Below are 13,605 nucleotides of genomic sequence, written 5' to 3'. Positions count from 1 at the left end.
GAGAGCAGTCGCCTTTACACCCAGAGAAGGGTGGAGTCCCGGATTGAGGCAGCAGGGGTGTGTCCAGACATATCACACAAACAGACAATACTACAGTGGTTCACCACAATCCCTCTTAAAAAAAGGTGTGAAAACCCCTTAGCTTCTGAGAGAACAGGAGATGGGAAAGGACTTTAAAAGGACCACATATAATTAACTTCTTTGCCTGATGAAAACAATACCTCCTTGAAAATTAACATAGCAGCCACTTTGATTTTTGAACTGTATAAAGGAGGTTGTAAGAAGCCATCTTGTAGGATAGTGTGCATAACCCCAGGAAGAACTCAGGAGAAACAACAGCAGAGAGGATTCTTGGCCAACAGAGACATAGAAAAAGCTATTAAGAAATCAGCTGCTGTTCTGCTAAGAGACTACAAGTGCCATAACTGTAGAATTAGTGAAGAATAGGAAACCTGTTCATCACCCAAAAATTTGCTGACCTCTAAGGTCCACTGGAAAATACTCTGAACAGTTGACTGCAGAAGCAAACCTCAAGTTTCAACCCCTTTACTTCAGAGAGAAGGAATTCAAGCAATGGGCCTACAATAATATCTGAGAGACTGATTTGAAATTTCATCTTTAGGTATCTTATTCCTCTAGTTGCATTGTAATCTTTGTAACTGGATTTTAGTTAACAACTTCACAATTCTGATAAACCCTGGAGCTTTCTGCCTCTGTTCTTCTCCGGCAATGTGGGATGAGATTCCTCCGTGGGTATAGAAACACATGTGTAGAGGGTTGTAATATGCCACCTGTGGAAGTTTACAGCAAAATAAAAATTAAATGCTACAGTGATCTTGACTACCACAGGCAGTCCTGTGTTGTTATGCTCCATCAGGAAAAAGATACAAAAGTCTGAGATCACATACCAACCGACTGAAGAACAACTACTTCCCCAAGGCCATCAGATTTTTGAATGGACCTACCATATATTAAGCTGATCTTTCTCTACACCCTAGCTATGACTGTAACATTATTTTCTGTATTCTCTCCTTTCCTTCTCCCCTATATACTCTATGAACGGTATGTTTTGTCTGTATAGCTCGCAAGAAACAATGCTTTTCATTGTATCCCAATACATATGACAATAATAAATCAAATCAAATGCTGTCTTCAAACCACAAGGCCACAGATCCCTGTGACAATCTACTTGGTAAAGTGCAGTCACCTTGGGTCACATGAATGAAGAAAGACCAGAGTTGTATAGTACCATCTGCTAAGAGCCCTCCCTCTTGCATCGGCTGGTGATACTTTCCCTGGATCATTTTCTGCTCCAATTCCTCATGGCTCGGTACACATGAGAAAACAACAGGGCTCTATGATGCAGAGGGATCTGGGTGTCCTAGTGCATGAATCACTAAAGGTTAGTATGCAGGTACAGCAAGTAATTAGAAAAACTAATAGAATGTTATTGTTATTGCAAGGGGAACTGAATACAAAAGTAGAGGTTATGCTTCAGTTATACAGAGCATTGGTGAGACAGCATCCGGAGCACTGAGTCCAGCAGGCTTTTCCAAGTACAGCCCACATTCCGGATGTGGCCCACGAAGCCCTCCACGCAGTTCCTGGAGGGAATTTTCAAAATTCCTATCAACCAGCAGAGTTTCAATGCAAGATTCTGCTGGAGCTGCTCCTCCAGTCAGAGGCTGATTCCCTCTAATGTTTGCTGCTGATAGACTGAATGAGGAGTGTATCAGCAGCAAATGAGGGAGAGGAACAGTCTCTGATTAGTGAAGTAGCGAAGTGTGCTGAAGGCTGATGTGTGGGATAAGCGAAGGTATGTTGGGGCTGGAGCCTGGGGAGCAAACTCCGGCAGGACGGCCCCTGGCACTTCTATAGTCTGCAAAAATAGGGAAAATTCTGCCGAGAGTCTCTGAATATTTTTAGGGCAGAGCTAAGTAGATTCTTCATTAGCAAAGGTTATTGTGGGTAGGTGGGAATGTGGAATTGAAGTTACAATCAGATCAGCCAGGCTTGAGGTGCTGAGTGGCCTACTCCTACTCTAATTCATAAGTTCCATTTCTCCTGATAACCCCTAACAAATATCCAGTAAGGGATAGTAGCGCAACACTCTTTTTAGGTGAAGCCCTGAGGGGATTTGCAGTAAACAATAGTGGGTGAAGCCTTGAGAAAACATCTCTGGAAGTTTTCCAATATGTTCCAAATGTCCTCTTAAAATGCAATGTAGTCAGTTGATCTCAATCAGTAAATGAACATTGGAAACTGAGCATAGCTTTAAGTCACACTCAGAATCCTATACACCAACTTTCTTACGCCTGTTCAGCTGGTTGCTGTTAGAAGAGGTTGTTAATTGATGCACTACCGACAAAAATTCCTTGCAGCCTTATTAGTGAGCACCAACAGGCAACTTAATTGTCAATCCTCTGGGTGGTCTTCCATAGCCTGCATTTCAGCTCATTTATACAGAATGGTACCTTACGCTAAACCCGAGTAAAAGCAGTGTTAAGATAGAATTGTAGAATCCGTACAGTGCAGAAGGAGGCTATTCGGCCCATCAAATCTGCACTGACTCTCTGAAAGAGCATCTTACCTTGACCCATCCCGCTCCCTATCCCCTTAACTTACACATCTCTGGACACTAAAGGGCAATTTAGAATGGCCAATCCACCTAACCAGCACATCTTTGGACTGTGGGAGGAAACTGGAGCACCCGGAGGAAACCCACGCAAACACGGGGAGAATGTGCAAACTCCACACAGTCACCCAAGGCCAGAATTGAACCCAGGTCCCTGGCGCTGTGAGGCAGCAGTGCTAACCACTGTGCCACCATGCCAGCCGTGTTGCAGCTCAAAACTTCATTTTTGTTGCTTCAGTCGCTTTTTAATACCTAAAGTATGTGAGGAGAAATGTCATATTGGTGGAATCAAGATTGGGTATATTTTATAGGCAGGATAAAATACAATTCAGTATTTATGCAGTCCTGGATGCAAAGAGGAGAAAAAAGTTCAAATTTTCTGGACTAATATCCATCCTATGACTCAAGGTGATCAAAAAACTCACCAAATTACTGTCCAACTGGCCACGCTGTTTCCATACATTTATCTGAAATAAAACACCCTGAATATCAACAAATCACTTTCCAATTAGAGAGTACTATGTGATACTTCTCAGGAAAGGCCAAACAAGCTAGGGTTCTCTTCCACAGAAAAGAGAAGACAGAGTGATGACTTGATAGGTGTCTTTCAAGATTATGGAATGGTTTGATATTTCCACTTGTGGATAAGACAAGAACTAAGAGGCCATAAATATAAGCTGATCACTAATAAATCAAATGAGGGATTAAGAAGAAACTCCTTTCCCCAGGGTAGTGATTAGAATGTGAGACTCATTATCACAAGGATGGGTGTGAGGTGAATAGCACAGTTACATTTAAGGTGAAGATGGATAAGTACATGATAGAGAAGGGCACGTTGATGGGGGGTTAGATAAATAAACATGGAATGAGGCTCATTTGGAGTATAAGCAATGACATGGATCTATTAGGCTAAATGGCCTATTCTGCATTATTAATACTTTATAAAAGAAGTGGCTTTTGAAGCTGAAACCTAATTCTAATCAAGTTACTATATCATTAATTTAAAATCATCAAAAGCTAGAGATCTTAATTAAAATTAAAATCTGAATAACTAGATTTGCACAATGTGAATGATATATTCAGTTAGAACATTTGTAAATTTTGCAATGTTCTGAATATAAAGTTATCAAGAACTGATTGTAAAGATTTCTGTAGTTGCTTAACCAATTTTTTTTATATAAGAGTGACAAAAATTTGCAACTTCTCCCTCAATCCTGCAGATGACATTAGTTAAGGGCTGTAAAATTGTGTTCGAGTTTATACTGAGGGACATAACACTTCATGCAGGAAAGCAACTCTGATGAGCAACTATATTTTAGATTCTTTTTATCTTGTACATGTTACATTTATATTGTCGGAGCTGGGAATTTTCCTGATTGAAATCTCTTCTCACGACATTTTCTTTTACACTGCTAGTTCAGAAATGAAAGCTTCAATCAACTTGACACCTGTTTGAAGTTGTGTTTAAGTACTAGGAGAAGCCCTAATTTGGGTGGCACGGTGGCACAGTGGTTAGCACTGCTGCCTCACAGCACAAGGGATCCGGATTCGATTCCCGGCTTAGGTCACTGTCTGTGTGGACTTTACACATTCTCCCCGTGTCTGCGTGGGTTTCCTCCAGGCGCTCTGGTTTCCTTCCACAGTCCGAAGATGTGGAAGTGGGTTCTTGTGTAGATGTGGGTTAGGTGGATTGGCCAAGCTAAATTGCCCCATTAGTGTCGGGGGACTAGCAGGGTAAATGGGTTATGGCGATAGGGCCTGAATGGGATTGTTGTCGGTACAAACTCGATGGCTGAATGGCCTCCTTCCGAATTGTAGGGATTCTATGATTCTACTAAAATCTACTAATCCGGAAGGCTTAGAATTGGGAAAGACACCATTCCCTATTTATCTTAATGGCAGCAGGCAGGAGACATTTACTGTACATGCAATTCAAGCAGAGTTTTTTCAAAATTAGGACCGTAAATTGTCAGTCTATGGTACCATATGATTTGTGGGAAAACAGTGTGCATTTAGAGTGGAATGATTTTCAACTTTTACTTGTGTGTTCTTTCTAGAAGTGTACTTCTCCCATAAATTACTTTGTCTTTATAGGTTTATTATGAATATAAATATTATATATGTATTTACAGTTAAGCTTCTTGATATTCTATGAAGCAATTATGGAAACACAAGGTGAAAATATATTCTAGCGATTCACAGTACCTGGTGAATTCAGTCTGTGTTTCTTGCGTTACCAGCTTTTTTTTTGAGAGTTTTTTCTTCTTTACAGGAGTATAATACCTGTAATGGGCCAAGGAAGACTCTGCCTCTTTCTTCAGAATGCGTGGAGTGAATTGTTGTCCATTTGTAAAATGATGTGCATGTTTCTCCAAAATATCACCACTATATGTTTTTTGGCGTACGTCCTTAAATGAATTATAACAACGCTGGCTATTTGCAAGACTGGTTGTTGAACTGTACAAAGTTCTAGAACGTTGTCTCGGTGATGTAGAGTTCCTGGAGCTCAGGTCTGAGTAGCATCTACTGAATGTTTTCTGAGCAGTTTCCTTACTAATATTGGCAGTGGAAGGCAACACTGAAAAATTTCCTTTGGAAGTAACAAAAGTTTGCTCAGGAGTCATGGAACCATTTTCTGAGTCTCTGGTATCTTTGTTGTGTCCGAGTGTGGACGGATTCTGTCAATCAAAAATGAAAATGCAATTAACTTGTGAAAATGTTATTTATAGCTCCCCACTGGAACAAGTCATCATACAAGCAGCTACATTCACAATGGACAGACATTAGTCAATAAAACCTTCTAATATATAGTTTTGCCTTGCGTATAACTCACACAGACATCATTATGTAGGAGATCTCGCATTTATAACTGAGCATTTGAAAGTCATATATCCAAATTGGCAACATAAGAATTTGAATATGCTGACAGGGAAATATTAAAGGATCATGTTTGAGGGCATCAACCTCGACGCAAGTTGGGAATTAAGAGTTCCAACAGTGACAATGGAAGTCAACCAAGCAGCTATACTTGGGAAGTGATCACTTATGTTGCTGGTTCATTAGATACTGATGCTAAAAAGAGACCCTCAACAAGGAGCGCACCTAGATGTAATGACCTTCATATCCATTAATTTTGACTCAGAACCTCTCCAAATAAAAACTTTAATTGGAAAGGAGCCATTCATTAGCTGAAGATAGATGATTTAAATCTTGTGCTACCTCAATGGTTTGAAATTAATCAAGATTGACACACTTAACTATATGGTGATGAAAAGAGGAGATACTACTCTCATTCTAAACATTCAGGAAAATTTCAGTCAATGCTAAGTTGTTCAATGTTTTGTAGCTGGTGTAGGAAACATGAATCAGGCCCAAAGATAACTCTGGAACAGAAATTATTGTGGCACACCTTCTGATATTATGTGAATACCAAACTAGCACCAACAGTTACACCCTTGAGGATATTAGAAGGTGTACACTTTTGGGTAAGAGCCAATATTTAAAGACCATGATATTAATTAGTTACCTGACATCCAGGCGAAATTGCAACCCTCAGCAAAAAAAGGAAAATTCAGGATTACCTTGCAGTATTTGTGATGTTTATTGTAAGCTTTTCAACACTTATAAGCAGGTTGTTCACTCTACGAAGTTGTGGGCAAGGAAGAATTGGATACTTTTAATGATCGATTTAATGCTGATTGCATAATGTTCAGTACCATTCGCAAATCCTCAGATCGTGAAGAAATCCATGTCCAAATGCAACAAGACTTGGACAACATCCAAGCTGACAAGTGGGAAGTAACATTCCTGCTAGGCAAGTGCTAGGCAATAAACATCTCCAACAAGACAGAATCTAACCATCAGCCCTTGACATTCAATGGCATTACCATTGCTGAATGCCCCATGATCAACATCCTGGAGCTTACCATTGACAAGAACTGGACTAGCCATATAAATACTGTGGCTACAAGAGCAGGTCAGAGGCTAGGAATCCTGCAGTGAGTAACTCACTTCTTGACACCCCAAAACCTGTCCACCAACTACAAGGCACAAGTCAGGAATGTAATGGAATACCTTCCACTTGCCTTGATGAGTGCAGCACCAACAAAACTCAAGAAACTTGACACCATCCAGGACAAAGCAGCTGGTTTGATTGGCACCCATCCACAAATATTCACTCCTTCCACCACAGTGCCAGCAGTGTGTACTATCTACAAAATGCACTGCAGGAACTTACCATGGCTCTTTCGGCAGCACCTTCCAAACCCAGGACCACTGCCATCTAGAAGGACACGGGCAGCAGGCACATGGAAATACCACCACCTGGAAGTTCTCCTTCAAACCCTCACCATCCTGACTTGAAAATATATCATCATTCCTTCACTGTCATTGGGCCAAAATCCTGGAATTCCCTTCCTAACAGCACTTTGGGTTGCAATAGTTCAAGAAAGCATCTCACCACTACCTTCTCAAGGATAATTGGGGATGGGCAATAAATGCTGGCCCAGCCAGCAATACTCACGTCTCCTAAATGAATTCAAAAAGCATGTTACTGTAATTGCCCAACATTTATCATTTTCGAATCTGCTATCAAATTCTAAGACAACTAAGACTCTGTGTTATGTCCCATGTTAGGGGTTATGGGTTTTAAACAAAAAATGAAAAAGATGTGGTTTGCACACACATTCATTTATTGTAGGAGCTGTTGCCTGTACAGAACAGAAAATGAAACTAGATCAGGAGCCTATGAAACACCCCAATTACATCACAATTAAATCATGTGACCGGCTCGTAAAGTAATCATACAACCACTTAAATATATAACTTACTGCTCCATGCAGAATTTAGTTTAGTTTATTAGTGTCACAAGTCGGCATACATTATTAACACTGCAAGGAAGTCACTGTGAAAATCCCCTAGTCGCCACACACCAGTGCCTGTTCGGGTACACTGAGGGAGAATTTAGCATGGTCAATCCACCTAACCAGCCTGTCTTTCAGACTGTGGGAGGAAACCCACGCAAACACAGGGAGAATGTGCAGACTCCACACAAATAGTGACCCAAGCCAGGAATCAAACCCGGGTCCCTGGCATTGTGAGGCAGCACCTAGTGTCCTTCAGACCTTACCTGGTCTGGCCTACATGTGACTCTAGATCCACAGCAATGTGGTTGACTCTCAAATGGTTAGGAATGGGCAATAAAAGCTGGCCCAGCCAGTTAGGCTTACGTCAGCAAAATGAATACAAAAAAGTTCTACTAAGAAGCGCCATGTAAATAGGACAAACTTGTTAATAGTGGACTATGTGAAAACAAATCACCGCAATAACACCATCAGTACATATGATCAAATGTTACTCCATGGTTCATTTCTCATTGATTTTAAAAAAGGACGAAGCTTTTCTGCTTAATTTTGGTTTACATTACAGGAAAAAGATCAAACTGCAGAGTGCAAACATGAAGGATCGTTGCAGGAAGACAGAAGTACCAGACGTGTACAGCTGGTACCTGAAAGAGTAAGACAGGTTTAATGTTTCAAATGGGATCCTCAATCAAAACCTCAGTGAAAGGGGAATAACAGGTACAGTGGGTAAAGACACTGGCTTCTCATCTGTCGGATGTGTGTTTAAATCAAAAAGAAAATTTCTACTTCCTGTTGTTTTCAAGGGTGATAAATTAGAAGTGTTAAAACAGACTTAATTTAGTTGCTCGTGGGCTACACATTTCCAAACCGTTCCTACTTCAGTATTAGTTGTTAATATCACTCAGAAATAGCATGGCTGATATTAGAAAAGAGAAATTATCACTGTCATAACAAGGGCTATTCTTTTGAGGCTGGACTCGGGTAACCCATAGAATCCCTACAGTGCAGGAGGAGGCCATTCGGTCCATGGAGCCTGCATCGACAATAATCCCACCCAGGCTCTATCACCGTAACCCTGCATTCCCCTGACACTAAGGGGTAATTTAGCATGGCCAATCTTTCGGACGGCAGGAGGAAACTGGAGCACTGGGAGGAAACCCACACAGAAACGGGGAGAATGTGCAAACTCCACGCAGACAGTCACCTAAGGCTGGAATCAAACCTGAGTCCCTGGCGCTGTCAGGCAGCAGTGCTAACCACTGTGCTGCCCAGTGATTATGAACCCATCAGAGGGTTTTTGAAATGGGAGAAGTTCCAATCCCCAGGCTGCAACATTTCATGTTTTCGGATTGTTTGTGGGGATTCTAATCAAAATATTAATCTGTTCTTGTCTTTCAGAACTGAATTATCTGCTGAACATTCCCAACGTTTTCTCATTTTACTTGAATTCTGTTTGTGTTCCATTTTTATATGTCTCTATATGGATGAATGCAAAATAATACAATTCATAGAATCATAGAAACCCTACAGTGCAGAAGGAAGCCATTCGGCCCATTGGGTCTACACTGACAACAATCCCACTTCGGCCTTACCCCCACTGCCCCACACATTTACCCACTAATCCCTCTAACCTACACATCCCAGGACAATAAGGGACAATTTCCGCATGGCCAATCAACCTAGCCCGCACATCTTTGGAGTGTGGGAGGAAACCGGAGCACCCGGGGGAAACCCATGCAGACACGGGGAGAATGTGCAAACTCCACACAGACAGTGACCCAAGCCAGGAATCGAACCCTTGGAGCTGTGAGGCAGCAGTGCTAACCACTGTGCCACCCAATTGTATTTATAACTGAAGCATACTCGGGAGAGGAGGGGGGGGAATTGAGAGTCAATGTCTCAGTGGTCACCCAGTGTGAAATTAAAATGTTTCTGCTTGCTGAACCATTAAAAGTAAAACGAAATAGATCCTGGGCTCATGTACAATGTTGGCAAAAATCAACTGGCAATTAACAAAGTTTAACACGACGGGACAAGTCGCAAAGCCATTCGCAGTCCTGAAGGTATTGATTGATGCATGTTAGACCATAAGACCATAAGACATAGGAGCGGAAGTAAGGCCATTCGGCCCATCGAGTCCACTCCACCATTCAATCATGGTTGATTTCAACTCCATTTACCCGCTCTCTCCCCATAGCCCTTAATTCCTCGAGAAATCAAGAATTTATCAATTTCTGTCTTGAAGACGCTCAACGTCTCGGCCTCCACAGCCCTCTGTGGCAATGAATTCCACAGACCTACCACTCTCTGGCTGAAGAAATTTCTCCTCATCTCTGTTCTAAAGTGACTCCCTTTTATTCTAAGGCTGTGCCCCCGCGTCCTAGTCTCCCCTGCTAATGGAAACAACTTCCCTACGTCCATCCTATCTAAGCCGTTCATTATCTTGGAAGTCTCTATCAGATCTCCCCTCAACCTCCTAAACTCCAATGAATATAATCCCACGATCCTCAGACGTTCATCGTATGTCAGGCCTACCATTCCTGGGATCATCCATGTGAATCTCCGCTGGACCCGCTCCAGTGCCAGTATGTCCTTCCTGAGGTGTGGGGCCCAAAATTGCTCACAGTATTCCAAATGGGGCCTAACCAGTGCTTTATAAAGCCTCAGAAGTACATCCCTGCTTTTGTATTCCAAGCCTCTTGAGATAAATGACAACATTACATTTGCTTTCTTAATTACGGACTCAACCTGCAAGTTTACCTTTAGAGAATCCTGGACTAGGACTCCCAAGTCCCTTTGCACTTTAGCATTATGAATTTTGTCACCGTTTAGAAAATACGGTGTTCAAACAAATGGTGTAGAAAATATGTTCAAACATTTTTCATTCAGGAAAATAAACTGTAGCCCAACTAGTGAGTAAAACACTTTTAAAGCATGCAAAATGGCTATTAGTTCACTTTGAATATTCAGGTGGATTCCTCAATGGGGAGGCTCCTTCAGACTGGGTGCGTCCTTCCCTCAAGAGTGGAGAGCTCCGCTGCCCCCTCCCCCACCGGCCTACCCCCTGACACTAAGATCACCACTCTCCTGACTTTCCAGCGCATCCCCTACCTTCCCCTCACTGGAATTCTATAGTTACCTGAAGTGCAGTTTCAGACTAAGTCTCATGCATGGCGCTACAGTACCTCATCCGGCCACTGCAGCTGGGAGGGGCTGGAGGCCTGTTGGCCAATCTGATTGGTCAACAGCTCTTCAAAGAGGGACTTTTGTCCAACGGGGGCGAAAGTCCCACCTGCTGCCTACCAACATTCAATTGAGCGTAAAATGGCAGCGGGCCTGTCAGAGTCAGCTGGGACGCGTTCCCTGCCGACTTTCAGGATGATGGCAAGGTTGCTGTTGTACAAGCTTTCTGGTAATAAGAGGATCAAGAGAAATAGTGGAGCAGTAGATGTGAAATCTGTCAGCGTGTATGCACAGAATAGACTGAGGACAAGAGTGGAATTAAACTTTAAATGGAACACTTCAGGTGCTGCTGGATGACATTGTATATTACTCCCAATCAAAGAACAAAGAACAGTACAGCACAGGAAACAGGCCCTTCGGCCCTCCAAGCCTGTGCCGCTCCTTGGTCCAACTAGACCAATCGTTTGTATCCCTCCATTCCCAGGCTGGTCATGTGACTATCCAGGTAAGTCTTAAATGATGTCAGCGTGCCTGCCTCCACCACCCTACTTGGCACCAATTATAAACCAATATCCTGGATCATAACCAATTTATAAACTGAACTAGTAATCCAGAGACCCAGGGTAATGCGCTGGGGACCTGAGTTCGAATTCCCCCATGGCAGATGGTGAAATTTGAATTCAGTAAAAATCTGGAATTATAAAAGATTAATGGTGTCCCAGAAACTATTACCAATTGTCATAAAATTCTATCTGGTTAGGTAATGCCCTTTAGGGAAGGAATCTGTCAGCCTTACCTGGTCTGGCCTACATGCGATCCTAGATTCACAGCAATATGGTTGACTTTTAAATGCCCTCTAAAATGACCTGGCAAGTCACTCACAACAATTAGCTTAAAATTTTTAAAGTTTATTTCGTAGTGTCAAAAGCAGCTTACATTAACACTGCAATTAAGTTACTGTGAAAATCCCCTAGTCGCCACACTCTTTGGGTACATTGAGGAAGAATTTAGCATGGCCAATGCACCTAACCAGCACGTCTTTCGGACTGTGGCAGGAAACCGGAGCACCCGGAGGAAACCCACGCAGACATGGGGAGAACATGCAGACTCCATGCACAGTCGATTCCCGGCTACCCAAGCCGGGAATCGAACCTGGGTCCCTGGCGCTGTGAGGCAAGGATGGGTAATAAATGCTGGCCAAGCCAGCGACGCCCACATCGCAGGAATGAATAAAAAGCTACCTTGGAGAAAACATTCTGTAAAACCTAGGCAGCCTGTGAGTGTGTTCAGGGCTTGGGAGCAGCTTACATTGTAGGTGCGAGTTAATTCAAACATGACAGGAACTTCATGCCAAGAAGTTGATTTTCTTCTTATGCACAGGTAAAGGTACTGATTAGGAAAAGGCCCTTTTAAGGAAATTATAGAGTGATGAGGCACTGAAAATCAAATCAGAGCTTCCAAACAGCAAGATCATGAAACATTCTCAAAACACATGACAATTTTGAACGTGTAGATGGTGTAGAATGATCACAGTATTCTGTTAAGTTAGTAAGGCGCATTGTGTATTCCAAGAGGTTTCTGCTCTCAAGCCTTTACACACCAAAGATGAATTTGGAGGTCACATGACTGGGCAACCCTATGGCCACATTTCACAAAGACACATCTCCAAATATTCCCCTTTCATAAATAAACAGCCTATGCTATCATTTGCAGTTGTGTGTCAGGCACATACATGGTCTACAGTGAAAATCATCACACATACAGAAAACTGGTAATTCTGGTCTGACTTGCTTTCATCCATCCCTACGCATTAATTGCTCACAGTCCTTAAAGCATTCAGGTCTTCCAATGGTATGTGCATGGGATGTTATTGGCCATTCGTCTGGTGTCTGCTTGCTTCTGGGGTGATGTTGCCTCTCTGGGGAATTTCACTGTCGTGGCGACTGTTGCTGCCATGGTAATTATTGTTGCTGATCTGTTGCCTTTGTTGAGGTACAGTTGACCTCTGGGGCTTGTGGTCATTCAGTTCCTTGTGTAGTTGGTTAATTCACATCTTCCTCGTCAGCTATCTGCCGTGAAGGAGCAGCTTCTCAAGTTGTACGTGTATTCTGGCGTTCTGATGTTTTCACTGTGTACGCTCGAGGTGACAAATTCTCTACATAGGTTGCAAGTCGGCTGACTATTGTTGAAAGCATTGAATGTGTACACAATTCTCAGCTCTGGCAATGATGTGACAGCTTTATCAAAGTAAAATTGGATTTTCTGTCGTTTCACTTTGATTTTGTCACACATGCATGTTACCACTTCCAGCTTCAATAGTGTTTTAGCTATTGAAAGAGTAGCTTGCGTGTAGTGTGACATTAACTGTTGAACTGGAGTACTTTCTATGTCCTCTGTAGGTGTGTTTCTACAAGGATTATCTTGTACACATCTGTAATGGATCTACTTAATGTTTTGGATGATCCCTTTGGCAATGTTAACTGCTGCTTCAGCCTTTCCATTTGACTATAGAGAGTGCAGAGATGATATGTAGTGCTGAATTTCCCTATCATTTACAAAGTGCCTGAATTCTTCTCTCGTGAACTGAGGCCATTGTTGCTCATCACAATGTCAGGAATGTCATCACGACTGAAGTGTGTTTCCAGACATTCTAAAATCACATTGCTGAACGTTGATGGCAGTTTGCCTAAATCACAGTGCTGAATAGTAGATAATGGTGATGAGATAATCAGTACCAAGCTTCATCCATGATCTGTCTGGGATGCCATGAATCAGCAGCAGATCTTTAGCTTGCTTAACTCGATGTTCATTACAAGCACTGCACTGACTGACATGGTCCTTGATCACATTGCTAATTTAGGTCAGTAGAGCATTTCCCTTACCTTCCTCAGGCTAGGCTCAATTGGTGAGGGAGAATTTAGCATG

The 13,605-nt window shown here is 42.3% G+C and overlaps 1 protein-coding gene across 4 annotated transcripts in view; it reads right to left on the bottom strand.

Moving 5' to 3' along the window:
- Positions 1-13,605, bottom strand: part of spata7 (spermatogenesis associated 7) — a 49,840-nt gene that overhangs the window by 14,858 nt on the left and 21,377 nt on the right. For all 4 annotated transcript variants that reach the window (XM_078234184.1, XM_078234181.1, XM_078234185.1 and 1 more), the window contains exon 5: positions 4,841-5,313. In XM_078234184.1, the coding sequence (XP_078090310.1) occupies positions 4,841-5,313 (473 nt within the window). The remainder of the gene's footprint in view (positions 1-4,840; positions 5,314-13,605) is intronic.

Source organism: Mustelus asterias, chromosome 18, assembly GCF_964213995.1.
Source record: "Mustelus asterias chromosome 18, sMusAst1.hap1.1, whole genome shotgun sequence".
NCBI lineage: Eukaryota > Metazoa > Chordata > Chondrichthyes > Carcharhiniformes > Triakidae > Mustelus > Mustelus asterias.
The sequence above is the reverse complement of the archived record's forward strand: the minus strand, read 5'-3'. Positions and strand labels throughout refer to the sequence as shown.